General features: G+C 29.1%; 4 protein-coding genes across 5 annotated transcripts; 2 read left to right on the top strand and 2 right to left on the bottom strand.

Moving 5' to 3' along the window:
• Positions 1-5,762: 5,762 nt before the first annotated feature.
• Positions 5,763-9,926, top strand: LOC114191675 (actin-related protein 2/3 complex subunit 2B). 2 transcript variants are annotated; one of them, XM_028081013.1, is made up of 10 exons: positions 5,767-6,006; positions 6,271-6,337; positions 6,812-7,016; positions 7,570-7,736; positions 8,246-8,323; positions 8,410-8,542; positions 8,716-8,807; positions 8,892-8,948; positions 9,182-9,233; positions 9,509-9,926. In XM_028081013.1, exons 1-10 carry the CDS (start codon positions 5,942-5,944, stop codon positions 9,691-9,693), a joined length of 1,101 nt encoding a protein of 366 aa, XP_027936814.1. In that variant the 5' UTR covers positions 5,767-5,941; the 3' UTR covers positions 9,694-9,926. The 2 variants fall into 2 exon arrangements, with proteins under 2 accessions (XP_027936813.1, XP_027936814.1); XM_028081012.1 differs by having other exon boundaries at positions 5,763-6,006; positions 8,716-8,948.
• Positions 7,514-11,670, bottom strand: LOC114191676. Its single transcript, XM_028081014.1, has 2 exons — positions 10,581-11,670; positions 7,514-7,765 (listed from the first exon to the last, which is right to left on the bottom strand). The coding sequence occupies exon 1, from the start codon at positions 11,523-11,525 to the stop codon at positions 10,653-10,655; it is 873 nt and encodes a 290-aa protein (XP_027936815.1). The 5' UTR covers positions 11,526-11,670; the 3' UTR covers positions 7,514-7,765; positions 10,581-10,652.
• Positions 11,671-17,126: 5,456 nt separating this feature from the next.
• Positions 17,127-18,610, top strand: LOC114190514 (protein PROTON GRADIENT REGULATION 5, chloroplastic). The gene is made up of 2 exons (XM_028079428.1): positions 17,127-17,575; positions 18,260-18,610. The coding sequence occupies exons 1-2, from the start codon at positions 17,300-17,302 to the stop codon at positions 18,362-18,364; spliced, it is 381 nt and encodes a 126-aa protein (XP_027935229.1). The 5' UTR covers positions 17,127-17,299; the 3' UTR covers positions 18,365-18,610.
• Positions 18,611-20,292: 1,682 nt separating this feature from the next.
• Positions 20,293-24,029, bottom strand: LOC114189470 (eukaryotic translation initiation factor). The gene is made up of 5 exons (XM_028078033.1): positions 23,764-24,029; positions 23,046-23,220; positions 22,823-22,948; positions 20,745-20,810; positions 20,293-20,664 (listed from the first exon to the last, which is right to left on the bottom strand). Exons 1-5 carry the CDS (start codon positions 23,940-23,942, stop codon positions 20,617-20,619), a joined length of 594 nt encoding a protein of 197 aa, XP_027933834.1. The 5' UTR covers positions 23,943-24,029; the 3' UTR covers positions 20,293-20,616.
• Positions 24,030-24,475: the final 446 nt, after the last annotated feature.

The following is a 24,475-nucleotide window of genomic DNA, read 5'->3' on the forward strand; positions in this document are numbered from 1 at the left end:
TTTGACTTAAAATATGACGTTACATATTAAAAATGAGATTATATGAAATATACTATATCTTGAGCATCTATGTGAAAAAGAAAATCATTAATTCATTATATGAATGTTTTGTATTTAAAGTAGTGTTAATCTCTTATTCATGTTTATTTCATATAATAATTTGTTTCTTTTAAAAACCTCATTAATGTATTAAAGTCATTATTTCATCTTGATAAATTACTTAAATGGTTGTGATAAAAAGAACACCACCACAATAACATGAGTACAAATAAAGGGTGGGTTGAGCTCAATATTAAACATAGGTCATTGAACAAACAATATATTTTGAATAATGATTTAATCACGGTACATAAAATACTTAATTAGTAAAAAAAAAATCTGAAGACATATTTAAATAATTATACTATGCATATATAAAAATATAAAAATGTAATTAAGTTTTCAACATCTTATTAATAACATTTTAATTGATACTTTTCATTTAAATATTACTTTAGAAATACATATTTATATTTCTAAATTAGTTTATGTATTTGTTAGACTTATATGAAAACAACTAATATATATATATATATATATATATATATATATATATATATATATATATATATATATTTCTAAACTAATTGAACTAGTTACTATATATTCTTATATATAATATTATAATTTAAAATATTTATTTTACATCTATTATTATTTCTTTTTAGCAAAAATATTCTCCACTCTCTTTTTTATTGGAATAATTTTTCACGTAATTAGTTTAAAAGTCTTTTTATCAATCACCTCGAACAATATTTCTTTTATATTTATTTTTCGATTTAAAATAACTTTATTATACATTTAAAAATATTTATTTTAATCCAAAGTATAATATATCTATACATTATTAATTAGTTACGAATTCCATTTTATAACAATTGATCAATTTTAAAATATGTATTTGTTATCATTTATAATCACATATAAATAAATATTTATGGCGTGCAATGTTGAAACTAAAAAGAACTAATTATTATATCACTTGATAATCTTATCATACCTGACAAATTGTATATAAATAATAATGTGAAATACTTCGCATTATTAATATACTTCAATTAATTTTTCAATAACTATTAAATGAGATTTCTGTCAGATGGTGATGGAAAAAGACCTAATATGTTTCAGACATGTGATGCACAATGCAGGTTCTGTCTTCCTGCATGACTCTATTCATAAAATCGTTTTTTTATTTTTTATTTTTATTTTTTGTTATGGATAAGTTGTAACATTTCTTAATATAACTTGTGTACATGGTTTTTCCTTTTATTCTTAATATAACTTGTGTACATTCCTTTTATTCTATTAAAATCAATCTTAAAAATAATGAGTTTACAAAAACTATAACGTAAGTTTTTTTTTCTTCATCTACAAAGAAGAAATAATGGTTTACATTTTCAATTAGAAGTGGTTTTAACGACTATATTTGATTTTTTTTTATAAAAAAAAAATCAACTATAGATATATTTTCTAAGAATCAAATTTTATTTTAAAAGAATTATCATCTTTCGAAAACTTTTTTTCTTTCTTTTCTTTAAATCCCTAACTTCATCTTTCATGTGTTTAAAGATTGGGCTACATAGGACCAAAATCTTGAAAGAAGACTTCTCACATTAGTGATAGATTTTGACCAAAATCTTTGGAAGAGCCAAATAATATACTCAAATTTTATTACACATATCTAAAATATTGTCCATGGTTTTTTCACATTCTTGAACTCATCAACAATAAATCATAACTACATTTTTTAGTTATTTTTTTCAATGAAATAACCATATTATCTACAAAATATTCATATTTCATTTTATTAATGTTCATAAATTAATTCAAAAGTTTTCACAAGCTTTAACTTCATTATTATGTGATGAACAATCACATTGTCCTATTTTTATCTTCACCGGTAATTTCTCTTTTATCAATTTTAAAAAATAGTTTATTCTTTTATTTTTCATCAATACAGTAAAATCCTATAAAATGGTATTTTAGAAGTGATATCAGTTTAAAAATGTGAGACTCAATTACTTAAATATTAAAAGGGTTCAATATAAATAATTTTGTTATAAACGAGTTTCATTATTTTAAAACACACAATCTCTCTAAAAATTACTTTTATAGAGTTCTTTGACTTATTTTTAGATGTTCTCGTCCTCTGTTCGCCTAATTGAAGATTTGAGACTATAGGAATGATCCTCACAGCGAGTCTTTCAATTTGGACCAATTAGTTTCTCGTTTGTGTAAATTAAGTTTTGGTCATTTTTTCTGTCTCTTTATGTCCATCGTTGCATGTGAGTCTTCTTTCACTGGCATGCACATTTATAATCATCAATATGAGTTTCTACTGATCAGTGACCATACTGGTATGTCTTGATCGTTCTTGTGATGCTTCTATGTGTAGATAGAGCATATTGTGGAGTTAGAAGTGTTTTGGTGTTCTTAGAGTTGTTTGGGCCGATTGAGCCGCTTTGTTAGGTAAGGGAAGTTAGTATTGTTTTGCTATATAGTGTTTTTCCTAAATTAATGAATGCATGTTTATGAATTTGATTTGTGGTGAGTATGGTTGTTTTTTTCTTGTGTGGTTTTGAATTATGCCTCTTGTAGTTGAATCCACATGTTGTGGGAATATCCACTAGTTACTTGTGTAACTCGTTGGTTTGAATTTTGTTTCTTATAGTTGAATCCACTGGTTGTGGAAATGTCCATTGGTTACTTGTGGAACTTGTTGGTTTGAATTTTGCTTCTTGGAGTTGAATCTACAGGTTGTGTAAATATCCACTAATTACTTGTGCAACTCGCTGCTTTGAATTCTACCTCTTGTATTGGGGGTGTCAAAGTGAGTCAACCTGACTTACACGAATTGGCTCACTATATGTTGAGTTAAAAAAGGGTTAGCTTAACTCCACTCAGTTTTTGGTGAGCCATAAATTTTTCAACCTGACTCGACCCACCACAGATTGATAGGTTAGTGGTTGACTCACTTACAAATATTTTTTTTCAATTTATTTGATATATTTATTCTATTACAATAAAAATGAATTAACTCAAATTATTTTTTATAGTATCAAAATCAAAGTGTTTATATAATTCTCAAAATATTATAACAAAGATAATAACTAAAAATTAAAATATTAATCTTGACAAACAAATAAATTAAATATTTAAATTATTTAAATATTATTGAATATCACTATAATATTTAAAACGTATATTAAATTATGAACCTATATCTCCTTTTAAAATATTTATGAAAACTTTATGTCTCAGTTAACCTATATTGTACCTCACGACTTTTAATAATTTTTATTTTTATTTTTAATTGACTTTTTCTCTAAAATTTGACCATAACACAGTCATTGAATAATCAAATTCAATTTATTTATTTATTTAAATCAGATTGTATGTTGCTAAAAGACTAAATTAAATTATTCTAGTGGATAGAGAATTTTTTTAATTATTTGTATTTCTTTTGAATTCATCATCTAATTTAAGACCATTTAATTTGGAATAGTTATCCTTGAAGATTGAAGAATTGACTAGTGTATAGTCAAGGAGAAGTCAACCACTCCACGTACCTAATACATCCTAATTAATATTCCTCAACTTTTCAATTGTAAAAAAAAAGAGTAAGTATAGGTAAAAATCAACAACTACTTTTACAACTTAGGAATTATATCACATATAAGGCTATAAATTCAAATATAATACCTTTTTTTTTTCATTTATAAAGCCTAATATCACAAGGCATTTTAAAAAATGCCTAAAAAAATCTAAAAGTTGAAAAGAAATAGCCTTCGTTATATTTTGTAAGGAAAAGGGTTTTTCAAAAAGAGCTGAAAATAATATAATTTTGATACATTAGAAAGAAATGCAAAATGTTGAAACATACAGAAATATATATATATATATATATATATATATATATATATATATATATATATATATATATATATATATATATATATATATATAAAGAACATGAAATTTTTTGAAAAAGACAATTATGCTAACTTTTTCAGAAAATCATGATTGTTGGTTTGATACGGAGATTTGAAGGTGTGAAAAGAAAATAAGAAAAAGAAAATGTTGTTGAAAATGGTGTTACGTTGCTGTCACCAATAGTCACTCTCAAGAAACCCAATCCTCTGAACATAGACTCAAACATCCTTGTATTGCATTAAAACACAAATTTCTAAGAGTTGCTTTTGGTCACACTTTCTTGTAAAAGATAACACTCTCTAGAAGAAGCTAGAATAATCAACTTTACAACTTCTCTACCCATATTTCATTATCGTGTAACTTTATATTAAATGACAACTAGATTTGTAAACATGATATTGTTGGAATTTTTACATTGAAACAAATGTTTGGATTTATTAAATATAACTAAAAAATATTTTACTTTTGAAATATGAGAGAAATATGTATGTATATATTTATTTTGTTTTATTTTAAATTATTAAAATATTTATACTTTATTTTAAACTTTACATAATTATAATTTTTTTTATTTAATATTGAATTTAAATATTTGATTTTATATTTTAGTGTTTATAGTTGTTTGTCACTCAATTAACGTTGTTAAATAAAATTAACGTGGTTTTTTTGGCTAAATTGATATTAATGTCATTTTGAAGGTAAATTATGTGAGTCAATTCAATAAAAAACTTAATTAGTAATTCGGTTGTTATATTTTTTTTTATTCAATTAAGTTTTTATATATTTTTAATAAAGATGAAGTAGTTTTTTTCCGAAAGTGTTGTTCTCCATAATCTCAATACATTCTAAAAAACAACAACTTAATTCATGTGTCAATATCTGACAATATAGTAGACAAAAAATAAAGATATCGAATTTGAAAGATACAATCTCAATAATGCTAATTTCATGAAAGAAATCATATTGTTTTTATTTAAATAATATAAAGATTCAATTGAAATAAAATAAAAAAATACAGAAACAAAAATAATCATAATCTAAATATGAGGACCAAAATTTTAATTAAGTTTCGCTATTAAAAAGGAAAAATGTGTTTTTTATGGAATTATTAATAATATTATATTTTTATATGATTTTTATTATTTTATAAAAAATTAGTTTTTACAGTAAGAAGAAATAAGTATGGTCAAATTTATGTGTACTCTACCATGTTGCCAATTTAAATGTCATTATTATGTTTAATTTTCTTAATTATACTTATGTCATGTCTCATGTTGATTTTTACTCAAACAAACACACAGTGAAAATTTTATATTAAATATAATTGAAAAGTTGAGTTATATATAAGGAAAACAAAAGATATATAGATATTGAATTTTAAAATTTTATACTAAAAGTGATATTAAACTTTTATGTGGACAATTCATATATCACATACATTTGTCTTTCTACTCTATATCAGTAAAAGGAATTAGAAAAATGATGCTATTAAAAACCAAATCAACATTTATAAGAACACAAGTTCTTCAAGAACTAAATTGAAAATTCGCTGTAGCTAATATATATATATATATATATATATATATATATATATATATATATATATATATATATAATCATAAAAATATCAGAAGTGGGAGTACAATCCAAAACACTGGCATGAGTTCATTAATTAATTTCTTGATGAATCATAAAGGATAAAATTCGAATATGTGGGAAGGAGTGAAGCAGAAGGGAAAGTTACAGAAAGAAAGGATCACAAAAGGAACCAACCAATGTTGTTGAGTGGAAGAGTGTGTGTGGCTACATATGTGAATTTGCTTCAAAGCTTACCAAACATGATTGCAACACTGAACTTGCATTTTACTCAAACCTCAAATCCAAAAACGGTTGAGGCTCTCAAATTGTATATCACTTCAACACAAGCCAAGAGTTCACACAATTTCAGAACAGAAGAGAAGAGAATTATATGAGAATGGCATGCATAGACAGAGCATCTCCAGCACTGAACCAAATACTGCTAAAACTTTACTGGTAAGAAGTGCTTATGCATGAAAGTCATTAAGTTTAGAAGCCATAAAATTTTCTAGGCCTTATCTTATGTTGTTCAAGTTTTTCCTAGTATATGCAGAACATGGTTTAGTTTGTGTGTATATGTGTCTGTTTTTGCTCTTTCCTTTTTCTTTGGTAAGGTTTTCTTGAGGGGAAAGTTACACAAGATAATATAGTTGCTTAAGTAAGTGGTAATCCACATTAAGAAAGCAGCAGTATTTTAAGTGCTTGTCAATGGCATGGCAGTGCTGAGAAGCCCTTGGAGATTGATCATCACTTGTATGAATTTGGGTCATTGGAGTACCATATTCAGGTAAAACTTTTATCTTGTTTCAAAACTAAATTTGTATTCTCTACTGAATTTTTTTGCATTGTTCTTTTGTTGTGCTGTTAAAATACATTGATAACCACTAATTTTGAACCAAAATAGTATATTTTTAATACTTAGCAAAGAACAACTAAAAAAACCAATAAAAAAACTGGACTCCTCAAAGCTTGCACAATGTAATCACACTTTTTGTTGCACAATAAGCCAACAATAACCCAGTTCCTTGAGTAGAATCAACAAATAGCATTTTCCTTTATTTCAAACAAAATGTTTGAAGTAAACCAGTGATGTAGTCAACTACCTCTCCTCACACAAAATGTGAAAAGCAACTTGGTACATGACAGCAAATTACATGAAAAGAGTTTGCTTGTGTGCAAATCTTTAAATTTGTTAAGGATCTTAGATTGAAGTTTAAACAAACTTTATAGGTAACATTGATTACTTGTGCTATGTTTGCAGTCTCAAGCCTCTGATCCACAACTAGCCTACTTGTCAATATCAATGCCACCTCTTTGCCATGGAATCCTGCCAAAGGAACTTTCTTCCAAGACCATTGAAATGGTTAAGGGTCTATGTCCTAATGTTGTGGAGATTATAGACCCTGCCAAAGAAGGATATCAGCTTACTCTGAAGCTTAACCTTAATCAGATTCCAAGAAACAAAGGTTTGTTTCCCTTAACCACCGACTTGCAACATGGTTGCCACATTCAACTTATTATAACAACTACAGCAGTGCTTACAAATATTTTATTCGTAATCAGTGTGAGCACTGAAAATAATGGTATTTCATGGTAGAAAAGTAGAAGAATTAATGGCTATCTAGTTTTCCTTCTATTTAAGAATAAAGTTGTGAATTGAAAGTTAATGTTCCTCACAATTTTTCACGAAAGACTAAAGAGGGGGAGAAAGGAAACTTCACAAAATATCATATACCAGCATATGCTATGCAAACTAGATACACAACTATTGTGACATTATGAATACTCAAGCAAAATATATTTATTAAATTCGAAAAAAAGAATTATAGTAGTCCAAGGAAATGTAATGAAAAAAATAAGTATAAAGATGTTATCAACATTTAAATTGCTCAGAAAATAAAATATCTGCATAAAAAAGAAACACAAATAAACATTTTTTAGGCAGCTTTTCAGTAAATGGACTCGGATAATCTAACTTCACATTTCAACCTGTGTGATGATGCCAAATTCTTGTTCCAGACTATGATAAGATCATTAGGGAAATATCATCAGTACATTCAGTAATTCTGAGTTCACAGCTGAAAGAAATATTATGGAACGTGAATTCTGATGATGCACTTCAGGGGATGTACAAACCCATCAAACTAGTCTACCATCCAAGAGAACCTTTCTTTCTCATAAGACAGGTAATTCTTCCATAACTTAATTTTTTAACCTGTCATGTCAAATGCAACAAAGAAAAACAAGAAAACAAAGTGTAAAAAGACCTTCCAAATAAAATGAACAAGATTACCATAATATATAAAAGATGTGAGGTGTTTCATGAGCACCATATCATGTACTTAGGAAGTTAAGAACCTGAATCAAAGGATTGTCAGAACCATGGATACAATAAACTGGGTGAGGTATGTCAACAATTCAAGAAGCTAAGAATAATCTAAAATAATATCATTACTAGTTCATTCTCACCAATTTACTGTTCAAATATCAATAATATAATAACACATGAAAACCTCTCTTCCTCCATATTTTTGTCAGCTTATAACAACTACCTTCCAATTAGTTGTTCTTCAGAAGAAACAGAAATTCAACAACCAAGTACCCAAAGACAACTCATTACCAACTTCATGGTCTGAAAAGATATTTGCATGCTAAAGATTTTCCAAATTCATAACCTGACACTTGCTACATGCAGCCACAAAGAATCATAGCAGTATTCCCAATTCGTTTGAAGGAAAAGTCAGATGTGACTATTGCCACAACTTTCTTTCAGGTTTGTAGCTGATAAAGTGAAACCAAGTAATTTATTTTCATCAACTCAATGTGCTCCGAACGCATTTATTTACTATTCAATCACAGGAGCTTGTGGATGTGGGAAGTTCAGATAAATGGGCCAAGGTACCACCCTGCAACTGGTCAGCCATTCCTCCACCAGAGTTAAGAGGAGAAGCTTTTGAAGATTTGAGTACCAATGGAGGGTTTTTCACTTTTGGTATAATGTCATCATCCAGTAATTATGACATGAGCTACTTTCTTACAAACCACAAACTGATAACACAGTTTTGAAAATTAAACTCTAAATTCAAACAAGATATCAATAGAAGAATCGTTGAGTAAGTTGAATCCAAGGTATCTGACACTGACAACCTTTTTCATGTTTAATAGATATCTCTTCTCGCCATGTTGAAGGCAATAGGCTAGACAAAACTGTCTGGAGTCTATTAAATTTTAGTACCTATGTTAGATATCATGTAAAGGTAACATCAATATTATTCTTTCTTCTTAAAGTCTGCTTAGTAAATCCCTTGATATTCCAAGTTTTGAAGATCTTTGTACTGCAGAGCACCAAAGGTTTTATTCAAAGAAGGATGAGGAAGCGTTTGGAAAGCTTGGTTGAGGTACAGAAACACTAAATTTCAAGCACTAAGTTCATTGTCTGAACAAAGATATTTGCAGCATTAAGACTCAAGGCATATAATGAGACCTAAATGGGACCCATTTTATGCTTAAAGTACCTACCTAAAGGCATTTCCTATTCCAGAAACTATATTATTTGCATAAAGAAATACACACTCGCCATAAATAACTGAATCTAGTTACAGAAATGTTGATAGTTTTGTCTTTCATGCAGGTACTGCACCAAACAAACTCAGAAGAAAATGAACAAACCAAACAACATCAAGGTCTACCTTCTGATAACACATTTCAATATTGACAATATAATCCACAAATTAAGGAGACAAATTAAACTATAAACTTGTTTTAGAATTAAAAGTATTGTTTTGGCTATACTGGTGATTTTTTTTGTTTATGCCAGACAACGTGCTAGTGTTATAACATACACATATTCAATTCATAGATATGAATGAAAACAATATAAAGTAAAAACATTAAGAAAGTTGAATGACAGCATTCCAGCAACCCAATTGTTCAATCACAATTGATTTTCAATGTGCAGTATATAGGTACACAAAGAAACTAGTGAGATCAACAAAATATGTCATCCTGAAACAAAGATGGGGAACCTTTGGAAGAAAAATAAAGAGGATGGGATTCCGGCTTAAAATTAATGGATTTACACGGTTTCGTCAACGATGGTTGAGGTTCCCAAAATTTTCAACAGGATATACAAAAATAGAGTAGAATTCAGTGCAAATATCAGTTTATGTAATATATGGAGTTCATAAAGATGGTCCAAGAAAATGAATACTTCACTGCCTATTTTTATCATGCCTAGCTATAAAATTTATATGGATTTCAACTACTTTATTGAAATAAAAAAGGAGCATATTCATTGGTCTAGACATCTACCAAATTTGTAATGTTGCAAGTGTAATGTCTATGTATAGAAATCACAATGAAGTTTTATACCGAAATTTTTTACATAATATGAGTATAATCCCTTCAAGAGGGGTTCCATTCCATCTAATGTTTGCTTCATTTAAGTATTCAAATAGATAAGTGTAAGATTGAAAAGTGAATTGCAACAACAAGTCTGTTATCTCAATTTAATTACTTCAGTGTTGTTAAGTAACTGTTATAGGTCTGTTATTGTCTGATGTAATACAATTATTAATTATAACTACAAGAACACAAGAAAACAGGTCATTGACATAAGTTTTCACCTAGACTCGTTGACAATAAGCTGTCATGTGGTAAAAAAAAATGTTTCTAAACAATTGAACACGATTATCACTGCACGTTTAAAACAAATCTACCTTCACATAATAAACTAATAACTGCAATGCAATGCAATGACGTATCAAACTATTAATATGGTTCCCAATTGCATAATTTTAGTTTTGCATGTGGAAAGAAGGATTTAAAAATTAAATGTATTCTCTTCAACAGCAGAGAAAACCAATACAAATGAATGAGACCTTAACTTTAATCCAAATGTCATTACTTTCATAGACTGTAACTGTAATCTGTAAACATTTATAGTTCAAAATACCAAGACAAGAAACGTTGCTACAAAGTCAGCTCAACACAAAAAACAAAATCAAAGGTAGGCATCACAACCTACCTACCTGGCAGGTGAAAAACCAATGATTCACAATGCAAACATCCCTTTCTGTTATTCTACCAAAGCCATTAACATTTCACTCCATCTCCACATCCGGAAGAGCCCACGGCCGAAAGCTTGATGATTCACTCTCAGACAGCAAAGGACCCTTTGCCTCACCACTTTTCAAACTCCTCTTACCTGCCAGCACCCCAAATGCCCCAAAAGCCAAAACCACCACCCCAGTAGCATGCACAGTGAACAGAAAATTCATCAAAGTCACACCCCTCAAACTATCCTCATCAAGATCACAATGCACATCAACAAGCTGCAATTGGGACTCTAAAAAATTGATCTTTCTACACCCCTTCAGCCCAAACAAATCAGTGTACAAAGAGAACCCCAGCTGCAACAACCAAGTGCCCTTAAACACCAACCCACAAGACAACAAAAACTCGGCAAAAAAAGCCGAAGGCTTAACCGCTAAGTAAACACAAGCACCAGCACACACCAGTGTCAACCCTCCCAAATATCCATACACAGAACCTGCAAGACCCGATACCCCTTTTCCCATCACAGAATACTCCATCAAGAAAACAACCCCACCGGACAAAAAAACAAAACCTTCATCGACCAACGACGTTCCTCCCACGCGTTCACGGAATATGATCAAAATGGTCAAGAGCCAGAAGGCCAAAACGGCCAGGGATTGTTGAAAGAAGGAGAATTTGTAAGCGGGGTGACCAGAAAACGAGAAGAAGAGGAAAAACTCGGTGAAAGAGAAGACGGGGAGGGCGATGAGCACAGCGTAGAGATCAAGGGTCTTCCACTTTGGGTCAGAGAAGTACCAAAGCTTGGAGCGGAAGTGAGAGGGGTTTTGAAGGTAAAGGGAAGTTGAAGAGACTAAGCGCCGAATCCCAACATGGAAGAAGATGATGAAACCGGACAGATGGGTCGCCAACGATGCCATCTGCACTGTAGTTATGTCTGTTAAGGTTGTTCTTTCCTTCTCTTACGGTTTTCACTCGATCAAAACATACACAAAAATATTGCAAATTCACATTAAACAAATCAAGATTTGGTACTTCTGTGAGACTCTTTCCAATCCAAATTACATATTCTCCATTTTTTTTCCAATTCATTTGATATTTTTATGTGTTATTCAGACGGACTAAGTATCATTCTATTTTCAGCTCATTGCACTTGACTTTAGAATAATTTTTTTATGCAAATAGTAGTTGTTATTGGGATTAGTTATTAATTTTTATTCTTTAAAATATATTTTTCCCACTAACTTAGGTTTTCTACGTGTCATTGAATTTATATTTATCACACTTTTCTCTTTATTAGGGTCATTCATTCCTAATATATTATGCCTTTGAGAAACAAGTATTTAAGATGTAGAAGATATAGAAAAATTATCCAGTTCAATCAAAATGAAAAAATTTTGACAATCGTTATTAGGAACAATTACTGCGTTTCCAATGAATTATTTGTCTATTTTGGAACGTTTGAATTCCGTCACAGTTTTATCTTTAAAAGACACTTTAGAAGGTGGAGAGATAAATATATTTAAATTATATTTCATCTCAATTTTTAAGTGATGTGAGACTTATTAGGTGTATCGAAACATTTTTCATTATCTTAGATTTCAAAATAGATATTTAATTAATTGAATATGATATAATATAAACTTATACAAAATATATATATATATATATATATATATATATATATATATATATATATATAAAGTGTTATACTTAAAGTGTTAAAAAAATATTGAGCGATATATTTTTAGAATAGCAAAAATCATCTTAACTCCTTTTTTATTTAAATCTCAAGTCATTTTATTTGTTTAAGTGATAAAATGTTAGGGTCACTGGTATATAATATATTCTTCGTTTGAAATTTAAAATTCTTAACATAATTTTATAACTAAAAAACATATTAAAGGGCTAAAAAAGAAAATTATTGGAATACATAAATAAAACTCATAATTAAGGATTAAATGTTTACTTAGTGGACTTTTATTTTAAGTGCAAACGAGAAGGGAAAAAAGGATTTCGCAATTAATACATTTATGCCATGAATTGGTAGATTAGGAAAAGGTTTCTAGTTCATGAACTCACCTAATTCATTTAAAAGACTAAGAAAACATGTTATTATACAAATAATTTACTATTTTTTGCATCTCAATTGAATATAACTTGGATCAACCTTTGCTTATTTAAAAAGTAATTTGTTTTAGAATTTTGTTGGATTTCTATTTTATACAATCGGCAAATGCCTAAAAATATTTCGAAAATTGAAAAAAATAGTAAAATATGCCTATTTTTCTAAAATATCATATTATATTACGTGTAATCACTCTAAAATAAATTCGTAGATTAAGAATTAATTTAATATATTTTTTATTTAAATATATTCAATAATTTTATTTTATTTGGTGGTCAATATTAAAGACACTTTAAATATATATTTCTCTCTTAATTTTCCTAAGACATTTTAAAGATAGGAATGTTATAAAATTAAAGTTTCAAAAGAATACATTAGTTATAAATTTTAGGTTTGATTAGTCCAATGGTACATACCTTTGTTCGGATGTGTTAGTTTGGTGTCCATTTTAGAAAATATGTCAATTATGTCCAAACTTTTGAAAAAAATGCTTTGAGTAGATATTTAAAAAAAAAACATTAATGATGTAAGGGACGTGTCATGTGTCAATATTTATTTTTTTTTAATTATTTTTAAATTGTCATGTGTTAAGTCTATAGTGTGACATATGACATTTCATTTCAATTTAGTCCCCACAAATTGTCACATTTGTTCGAATATGTCAGTTTGGTACTCGCTTTTAAAAACGTGTCAATTCTTTCAAAACTTTTGAAAAAATGCTTCAATTTAGATCATTTAAAAAAAATAAGCATTAACGATGTAAACGACGTGCCATATGTCAATTTATGTTTTTTTTAATTTGTTTTTTAAATTGTCATGTGTTAGGTCTCTTGTGTGACACATGACATTTCATTTCAATTTAGTCCACACATCTCTTTGTTTCAATTTAGTCTTCACATATGTTATTTTGTTTTAATTTAGTTCCCACATTTATCTTTTTGATTCAACTTAGTCCCAATTTTTTTTTCTCAAAATAGAGAAATATTGTATCTCTCTTAAATTTGATACGAAATTTATTATTTATATAAATTTTATATTGATATTTGTTATTAAAAATGACTTATAAAATTAAGTACTATTATCAATTAAATATGTTTTTTGTCGCTTAATTTTTAGTGAAAATGAAATAAGTCCTTATTCGAAACACTAGTTCAATTTAGTCCCTCAACTTTAAAATAATATAAATTTAGTCTTTTTAACCATAACCAAATTTTGTTAAATTTATTTAACATTTCAAATACGTTTCAATTAGGGACTAAAAGTAATTAATAACAACACATAGGTTAATAATTAATAAGAAATATAATATGTTATATCGACATTTTCAATGAAAAATATGAGTATAACATGTATATAAATAATAAATTTGATCTCAATTTTAAGAGACAGATAATATTATTTCATTTTGAAAAAAATAATAATTAGGATTAAATTGAATCAGAAAGACCTATGTGGGGAATAAATTAAAACAAAGAGACATATGTGGAAACTACATTAAAACAAAAAGACAAGTGGATAAATTGAAATTGAGACAATGACACTTGGTAATGATATTGACACGTGGCAATACCTTGTCACGTGACACTGTCAGTGCCACGTGTCACACACTAATGACCTGACACTTGACATTTTATTTTTTTTCTTTTCAAACAATAAAAATAAAACTATAGATTCACTCGTGGCACGTTGTTAATGATTTTTTTTAAAATGACCTAAATGAAACATATTTTCAAAAAAAAGGTACGTAATTGACACGTTTTAAAAAACGGGTACCAAATTGACACATCCGAATAACGAAAGTAAGTACCATTCGATTAATTAAGCCTAAATTATAATAATATTATTTCAATAAAAACAATTTTTACAATAATTATCAAAATAAAATAATGATTTTGTCAAAGTAATGCTCAAATTTAGTAGGTGTATAATTACTACCAGCTTTTTTTACTTTAATTAAAAATTGTTTATTAGAAATCTAAACATATTATCATGATTATATATATATATATATGGGTTATAGATATTGAGATATTATGGTTCTATATATATGACATAAATCTTATATGCATAAAATATTTGACACCACTTTTATCCTAAAATTTTAAAGAAATAAGAGTATGAGAGTATAAATCTTATTTTATATAGTGTTTAACTATGTAAAATAAAATCTAAAGAGAGGGTAAAAAAAACTATAAAAATGATGATTTTAATAAAATAACGTCTTAGCTTTACTCTTTTCTACTATTTTATAGTTTTTCAAAATAATTAAATAATATGTGACATAAAATTGAGTTTATATTGTGATAATTCGTAATCTATTTTGTTTTGATATTTGACCCTTAAACTAAAAATATTTGACATAAATAAATTGTTGTAATTTTGGACGGCGAAGACTAAAAGAAAGAAAACGTGTAACAGAATTGAATCCTTGTGGCATGTCCACATGGCCTCAAAATTCTTGAGGTTGTAAACGATTCCATCTTTCATAGCTTCAATTTTGCCACCTAACTAGGATCGGTATGCCATCACACTCACAATCTCTGACTAATCTATTTTTCTTTCATTTATTTTGTATCTGGTCAGTAAAAAATAAATTCAAATAATTTACAACATAATTCTATTTATTTAATTTTACATTTTGTTGGCAATGCAGATATGGATAACACTTCCTCATTACTTATTTTATTTAAATCCATATAAAATTACATCCACATTTTTTTTTATATTTGTGGATATATACATTTAAATATATTTTTAATCAGATAAAATTATTTAAATCATTCCCTAAAAATCATAAACTCAAAGAAAATTTTAATTTGAAAATATGAATTAAATAAAAGTATATTAATAAAATGATAATGAAAATAAATAAATTTATTTATTAAATTAAATTCAAACAAATTTTAATAAAATATGCATTTTTAAAAATATTAATCTATTTCTAAAAATTTAAATTCATACATTTAAAACATATATAAATAAATATGTATAGTCAAAATTTTAATCACTCCTTAACAACTAACGTTTCTTCCCTGTTAATTTTATTGTTTTTAAACTTTATAAAAAAATGTCAAAAAAAAAGCCATTGCTATTATTATTCATACAACAAGCATGTTTTTAAAATACATGTGTTTATTATTAATATCACATATTTAATAAAAACTATGCAAATCTCCTACAGAATAGAACATGCGTAAGGTTAAATTATTACAATAAATTATTATAATATATAAGTAGCACTTTGTGAAATTGAATTACATATAATCTCATCTACTAAAATGATATAAGAATCATTTAAAACATATTAATTTAATTTTGTCAAGGGTTAAATATGTTTTTGTCTCAGTAAATTTTGGAATTAGTCTATTTCAAAACTTTGAATCAATTTAGTTTTTTATATTTTGAAATACGTAGATTTAGTCATTTTAATCAGATTTTTTAGTTTTATTTGATGTTTCGTACACATTTCGAGATTGTATCTGAATTATTTATATTGTTTGACACATTTTTTCTTTAATCTTAAGTCAAATATTATTGTGAAACATACTTGAAATGCCAAATAAACTTAACAAAATTTGATTAAAATGACTAAATCAACGTATTTCGATAGATGAATAACTAAATTGGTTCAAAATTTCGGAATGGACTAATTCTAAAATTTATTGAAAGTTAATGGACCAAAAATATATTTAAGCCTTGTATGAAATCATGACATTAATGAGATTCCTAACAAACCATTTATAAACATTTAATCTTCATAATTCGATACATTTATTTAAAATAATATATATATATATATATATATATATTCGATATATCTTAATAAAAATAATATCAAATTATAATATATAAATTAAGTAGAGTGACGTATTACTAGTCATCAATTCATTATATATATATACTGTCAAAAATGCATAATTTGGCCGGCATTACAATTAGACTATGGTTGCACGCTGAATTTATGAACAAAATGCAATTTTGGTAGGTTTGGTCAATTTTTTGAAGTTCTAGATTCTCTACAATTTTTTATCTGTTCACACCTGTCCCAAACCATAATGTTGTGTCTTCCAAGTAAATTCTTACCATAAAATATTCATCAATTTCTTAATGAGATGAACTCATTTCACCAGGAATCTCTTTTTTCTTTTCAAGAAAAAAAAAAAAAACAAACATCATGCGGGGTTAGAGGGATGACCCTAGAAAATACGTGTAATCCAGTAGAATTTGAGATTTAGATCTTGTTGTCCACGTAGCTAGGTACCATGAAGTCGAGTCATATATTTGAGTTGTCGAATTTCATCATAATTAAGCACAAAAAACTAAAAATCAAAGCCACCAATATGTGTGGCTCGAAATGCTTCTATGTTGTGAATCACACTATAGTCCAATTTTCAAACCACTGGCTCTCCAATTTACACACAAATATCCCTTCCTTCACAGGCACAATATAAGCCATTAGAACCATCCATCTCAAGCTCCAACAAGAGGCTCAAAACCAAGCACAAGAACCTCTCTACCTTTATTATATTCACACAACAAAACCCACAAAGAGAGCATAACCAAAAAATGGCTACTTCACTTTCTGCAACTGGGTGTGTTGGTTCTTCCTTCTATGGAAGTTGGGGCACTTCAATTGTTGGTGAGGACTACACCGTGCTGGCCAAGTCAGTGCCATCACAGGTTCGCTTGGGGAGGAGAAAACCAGTGAGATTGCAGCCAATGATGAAGAATGTCAATGAAGGGAAGGGTATCTTTGCACCTCTTGTTGTCATCACTCGAAACATTGTTGGCAAGAAGCGTTTCAACCAGCTTAGAGGCAAAGCAATTGCCCTACACTCCCAGGTGAAATTCAGTGTTCTTGTCAAGAGTTGGTGTGTTTTGTGATCACCCTTTTGCTTAATTTGAGGATTCTGTTTGTGGGGTGGGGGAAATTTTTGAACTTGGGATCATGTTTCATGTTGTGTCATGAGTTCTTGTGAATCGGGCTTGGTATGCTTTTTGTGTGGTTTGTGCGGTTTGTTTTTGTTTCCAAGCATTGGATTGAAGGATTTGAAACCTGTTGAAACAGAAGTACAAGTAGAATCTGCAAAAGGGTGATCTGTTTGAAACAAAAAACTTAGATGCAGAATACCATTATACCATTATTTTGTTGTTTTCAATCGTAATTCAGAGTTTTATTCTGATGATCAAATGTTACCTCTTTTTATCTAAATAAAACTTCAAATCTGATTGGAAAACAGTATCAGCACCTACAGAACTACATCTCAATTTTGTTGGTTTGACGTGTAAAAGGGTTGAAAATAAAAGATCGGTGAAGAATGAATTTGGATCCATCACTCACACACACACACACACACACATACCTTAACTGTACCTTTTGTGTTTGTTAAAACACCTGTTAGAAGAAAGAACAATACAGGTAAGATTGATGTAAAAATGAAACATGTGTCTGTCTAGTAACATTGATGTGAGCATGAAACGTGTTCTTTCATTCTTGTGCTGAAGTTTTACACTTTGAAATGTTAGGTAATCACGGAATTTTGCAAATCAATAGGAGCAGATGGAAAACAGAGACAAGGGTTGATCAGGTTGGCCAAGAAGAATGGAGAATGGCTTGGATTTCTTGCATGATAGATTAGCAAAAATGTTGCTCATATTTTGTAATTACCATGTGAGAAAGAATCAAGTTTGAACTTGGTGGTTTTCAATTGACAGAAGAATGTAAACTAGGATCAAATCTCTCTCTAGTTGTGACTTTTTATTCTCAAGTATATTGTTCTCTTATTTTGTCCTCTAGATACATCAAGTATTATAAAACCAGAGGTGATCTACATATCAACGTTGATACAATGAACAAAGCAATGCTATTATTATACAGCATATTTTTTCAAAAAAATTTCTGCTGCTTTTTTAGTGAACCATTTGAGTAAAAAGTTTAATCAATTTCAACTTTGATTATCCTAAATGCTCATATCATTTTTCCAAACTATGTGCTTAGATGCTGCTGGATATGTTGCAGATCAGATTCTACTGCACCTTCTCTTTCCAACTATTATATACTTTGATTATGAACAAATGTGTTGCTTTTTAAACCAGATTCAGATGTTAATGATGTTCTGTTTTCTTTATGTCTGAAAACACAACCATGTTTTGACACTGGCTTATAAGAGTAATGTAAAAACTAAGATTTTTTTTTTTATCAAAATGGTTATTTAAACAAAGTGCTAAACTAGAAAATCTGAGTTAAAATCACTTATTTGAATACAGTATAATATATAAAATCACTTAGGACTATTAAAAAGGAGTTTTAAAATTAGATGTGGTTTTAGTAGAGTAAGCATTCATTTTATAGCAGCCGTCGTCACTTTATTTTCTTGAATTGAAGATACTAAAAAAATTCTAACACTATAATTTAAAACTATTAAAAGTATTAAACTATACACTAAAAATGTTTTTAACAAATATCTGTAGTTTTAAAGAATATTATTAACCATACCTTCAATTACGGTTTAATCCTTACAGTTTAACACATGCATTTTTAGTTTCTATAAAATTTTAATTATAAATTTGATCTTTTAGTTTGTGTGTTAAATTACTCAATTTTTATTAATATTAATATACCATTTAATTACTACCAAGAAATGTTATACGTATCTAAGTGATAATAATGTGTTATTAATTTAATCGAGATATTAATGAATTTGACAATTAATATTAGTACATGTTATTATAATAAACACATATTAACATTTTTATGTTAAATATTAGATGTATATTTATGGTGAACTAAACTTGCGTAATTTTGAAAATCCAGAAAACAAAATATAATTAAATTTTATATGAAACCAAATTACACGTTCATTATACTACAAGGAAAAAAAAATGAATTTAAGCCTTTCAATTTTATTATTGTTACTCTTCTATATAAAAAAACTTTATGATTAAAATTTAATCAGAGTCCATTTGAGATAAACTATTTTGTATGACAATGATTTAATGAGTAGTCAATGAAACAGTAATAGTATAACTATTAAAGTTTATTCATCGATCCTATGATTTAAAAAGATAAAAAAAATAAATAAAACAAAATTTGATGAACTATATTATAACTCAAATGAAAAAATTTACTTGGTTTTAAAAACTTGTTCAGGTCAACTTTCTAAATTACTACTCACGGATAATCTATTTACAAATTCCAGAGCATACTGCAAGGATAAAAAAATTTAGAGTAATCCATAAATTTAATTTTTTTAATATAAATTCCATTCATTAAACTAATACGATGAATGTTTAATATTGCTACCTTAGTCGTCCACAAATTCTGTGTCAATATTTAAACAATTATCAAGTAATTTAGTGATAAACACATACTAAAGTAATGTAAGTTTAAGCTACAACTTTGGAATACAATTTTTGTTTTCTAATATTATAATTAAACAAAACAAAAACACACCTAATTTCTCCCTGTTGTGCTTATATAGTTATCTCCCTTACTATGTCTCACCCACCATCATGTGTTTCAAATACTTCAACTTCCAAAGCAAACAGTACTCAACTTGTTGAAGCACTGAACAGAACAATAAAGGTTTACTTCTCCATTATAATTGTACAAGCAGCACATCAAACTCATCCTAAATTTCAAGATTTAAAGCTTTAAGAATGTGACATAAAAAAACTACAATGAACTCTGCAGAAAAATTTGACAGACCATTTCAAAAATGAGGAGTACAATAGTATGAACACCCCAAAGTGGGGTGAATGAACAAAAGTAAAACCAAGCCCTTCACCAAAGAAGTAGCATGGTCTAGTACATATGACACATGATGAAGGTATCAGTACTACAAGCCTTCCAGCACAAGTGCAAGAAAATGCTCCAACACTGTTTATACGGTGTATCGACCCTTTGTTGCTCCTTTGGTTCTAGAATCATCCTGTGACAACTAGAGATGTTAGAATCATAGATGTTTATGAATCGCATTAGCCAATCAAAATTTATGAGCACAGGTTTTACATGAAAGTTGTATGTTATCTTGTCGTTAACATCAATGATTTCCTTCCACTTCCTTCCAATGCTCATCTGCAAAATTAAAGACAACGGCAAAATGGCTCACTTCAAATGTCATGCTGAGAATTGGACGAGTCAAAAATATATACATGACTTTTTGGCAAGGAATTTGCACTTGCTCGGAATAGCAAAACTACAATTCTGGACCTTAGACTGATAGATTTACACATTCCAGATTTTTCCATTCAGTATAAATTGTAGATCCTGGTTAACGTATCAAGATGTGTAAGAATTTTACAGTCCACCATTTCCAGCAATATTTCGTTCATACCAAGCACACCCTCTACTAGCATCTGCCATTTTCACTCCTCCAATTCACCTATTTCCATTTTCGTAGCTAACCTTTCTAAAAATTACAGATAACTGGCCATGGATCTCGTTTATTCCTCTAAAACCAAGTCAAATTTAGGTTTATTTCGTTGTAGAGTATTTTATATAATGTCACAACATTATATAAAACATTCAACAAAAAATGGATATCTTGATAAAACACAAAGATAGAGTTTCGTATATAACTAGATGAGGTTAGTTAGTTATAGTTAGTTTCTGACTCGGGCAGATTGTTTGTAGTCCAAATATATAAATATAAAAGCCAAAGGTCTGTAAAGAGAAGGTCAAGAAAAGCTCCACACATACAAAGATGGAATCCTGAATGGACGAGGGCAAGTCCAAGGCAAATATGCAAGCACGCAACCTGAACCAGTGAAAGGGATCGACTGGACGAAGCTTGAAATACCCATCTTTGAAGTGGGGGATGTTTTAGGATGCATAGTGAAATTTGAGTGTTATTTTCGATTTAGTGGAACAGGAAAAGACAGGCATTGATGGTGACTCTCAAAGGGGATGTGCTGACATGGTCTCAATGGTGAGAAACTTGCAGTTCAAATCAAAGTTGGGAAGGATTCAAGACTACCCCAATTGAGAAGGTTCAACTAGTATTGTTGGGGTGATCTTTTAGAATCTCTGTTAACCCTGAAACAAGCAGACACCCAATTCGAAAGGCTAGCAAGAGTGATGAAGGAGCAGTATATTATGGGAATATTTTCCAATGAGTTAAGAGAAGAAATTATAGCATGCATATTGGAGAAGAAAAACATAGCAGTGGCCAAAAGTAACAGCACTATAGAGGGAAAAGGCAAACAGCTAAAAAAGATGAAAATGGAAATTCAACATCCCAAACCTCACAGTTATAAGTGAAAAAGGGGGAAGCACTGCATTTAACACAATGCAAGAAAGAAACAAGATGGATTAGTGCTAAAGTGCGAGAAAAGGTCAAAAGAGGGAATGTTGTTGATATGACAAGAAATATGGTCCTAGCCATGTTTCTACTTTTTAAAATACGTGATTAAATGTTTTGATATTGGGACGGTGAAGGGGAAGCAAATCGATAGACAAAAGGTATGGCAATAGAGGATTAGTTAAATTAAAACCCGAGTTACTGCAGGATACAATTGTTGGGTTGACAGCATGGAAATAAAGTTCTGGGATGGGTTGAAGGGATGCATCATGGTAGTATTGATCAATAGCAGGGAAATTTCCACATTCATCCCTACTGAATTGGTGACGACAAGGTTCAAGTTACAGTTGACAGAAAAATACAAAAGCACATGAAATGTAGAGTTGGGATTATCTATCATCTATGCCTTGCAAAGGAACTAAGATGACAAAATACTCTCGTGGAGAAGAAAAGGAAAGGAAAACAATACTTTAGTGTCTTCTTTAATAAGCAAACAATACACTGGAATGTAGTAGCAACACATCAGTGATGAAAGTGTGGTGCATAATTTAAACATTTGATGCTTTCAATCAAGGCAGTGAGTGAAAACATTGTAGATAGGAGCAAATTGACTTATAACTTGAACATAAGACCAGAAATTAGAGAATCCAATCATAACTTCTATCGATGTTTCAGGGCCTTTGTTATCCTGATTCTACAATAGGAATAATAAGCAGACAAGATAACAGAACATAAACATAAGTTGCAATGGCAATTTGCAAGTACCATTTAAAAGAAAATGACAAACCTGGGCAGCCTCATTTGCCGCTGTCTTTGTCCACAGTGAAAGTTTGTCTTGCCACTGGCGCACGCTAGCAACCACACCGCATATGTCCTCAGCATCCTCAAATTGCTCCCCAATCAACGCCATCAACTATTCAGAAGACCAATAACAATTAAACACCAGATCTCCCCATATTTCTCAAACCCAAAAACAAAAACAATTGGCGATGAAATAAAATAAAAATTACAGTTTCAAGCCACATGTTTTCAAGGTTAGCCTTCCTGCCGATGTTGCTAGTGACAGTCCACTTTCCTCCATTGGCACACTCAGGATCTTCCCACTTAGGTTCAACACCAGTCTTGAACAAGTGGAAATCCGCGTTGATTTGCAACTTGCTGGGCTTAAAAATCTCATGATACAAACTACACCAACATTTTTCACATCAAAGTCATTTCTCCCAATAGTTTACCACCAAACCCAAAAACAACAACATTCAACTCATTCTCCGAATAGTAATAATATGTTTTTGTCCTTGTAAATTTTCTTTAATTTTCATCCTCCAAAATTTTAAATCAGTATATAGATAATAGTGAAGATTAAATGCAGTGATTTTCAAGTTTAGAGGGACGAAAAAACAAAGAAAAATATTCTTAATTGACTAAAATCAAAATTTACTCATATAGGAGAACCACAAACATAACGCAGCTTAATAACAATGAAAAGCATAAAATCCATAAACCCTCATTTTAGCAACAAAAAATCAGACCCTTTACGGGTTTCTCTCCTGAGATCCGTAAAGTTCAATTTTTTAATTAATCAATCAAGCCCCTGATAAAAATACACAAAACCTAGGATTCCAGATTGCATGTTCAGATTCCATTCTTCTAAAATAAAATGAAAAAATAAAAATAAAAATGAAAATTGGGGGAAAGCAAAATGGAGAAGGAAGGAAAAAAAATATATACCACCAGAACTCTTCTACAGTGTCGAAAGTGTAGACCTTGCGCAGAGAGGTTCCCCAAGCAGCGCCCTGCTTAGGTTTGGATTGATTGTCGCACCAAAACGTCCATTTTCGCTCCAGCTTGTGCTTCAGCCCTGCCTCCGGCGCCGGCGCCGCCGCAACCACTTCCTCGCTTGTTGCCATTTTTCTCTTTCTCTCTCAGCAACGCTAAGAGGAATGTAGTTAGGCTTTTAGGGCTTTGTGTGTGTTTTGCACCGACCTAAGCCAAAATCCTAATATATTGTATTTGGTTGCTTTTTAAAAATTATATAAAAGAGTGTAATAAAATTGATAAGAGAATAAGATATTATATGGTAAAAATTATATTATTGTATTTTATTATTAAATGGGAGTATTGGAGTTATAAATAAACATAAATATAACTTCAATTATAAAACTCACACATCTCAAAAATCAATATGAAATATTAAAAATTTAACAATTAATAATACTAATTACATATAAACTTAATTACCTTTTAACTATCTTATAAATTTAAATATTTTTAATTGATTTTTTATTAAAAATTTCTAAGGTTTTCTCATGAACCATTAAATCTTATGAAATTTTTCTTTACATATGTGTTAAAAACTTGGTGAATGCATATATTATCCATCTTTCAAAATGTGTATGAAAAATAATTTTGTAGAATATCCTCTTTTATCTCTTTCAACATA

Source organism: Vigna unguiculata, chromosome 7, assembly GCF_004118075.2.
Source record: "Vigna unguiculata cultivar IT97K-499-35 chromosome 7, ASM411807v1, whole genome shotgun sequence".
Taxonomy (NCBI): Eukaryota; Viridiplantae; Streptophyta; class Magnoliopsida; order Fabales; family Fabaceae; genus Vigna; species Vigna unguiculata.

Bases quoted from the DNA above. Each gene is read 5' to 3' on its own strand.
- LOC114190514 (XM_028079428.1), top strand. From the start codon at position 17,300: ATGGCTACTTCACTTTCTGCAACTGGGTGTGTTGGTTCTTCCTTCTAT. The intron at 17,576-18,259 runs GTGAAATTCAGT...TTGAAATGTTAG, and splicing joins CAATTGCCCTACACTCCCAG to GTAATCACGGAATTTTGCAA.
- LOC114191676 (XM_028081014.1), bottom strand. From the start codon at position 11,525: ATGGCATCGTTGGCGACCCATCTGTCCGGTTTCATCATCTTCTTCCAT.
- LOC114191675 (XM_028081012.1), top strand. From the start codon at position 5,942: ATGAGAATGGCATGCATAGACAGAGCATCTCCAGCACTGAACCAAATA. The intron at 7,017-7,569 runs GTTTGTTTCCCT...TTCTTGTTCCAG, and splicing joins TCAGATTCCAAGAAACAAAG to ACTATGATAAGATCATTAGG. The intron at 8,949-9,181 runs GTACAGAAACAC...TCTTTCATGCAG, and splicing joins GTTTGGAAAGCTTGGTTGAG to GTACTGCACCAAACAAACTC.
- LOC114189470 (XM_028078033.1), bottom strand. From the start codon at position 23,942: ATGGCAACAAGCGAGGAAGTGGTTGCGGCGGCGCCGGCGCCGGAGGCA. The intron at 20,811-22,822 runs GTTTGTCATTTT...TTAATTTTGCAG, and splicing joins CGGCAAATGAGGCTGCCCAG to ATGAGCATTGGAAGGAAGTG. The intron at 20,665-20,744 runs GTAAAACCTGTG...TAGTTGTCACAG, and splicing joins AGATAACATACAACTTTCAT to GATGATTCTAGAACCAAAGG.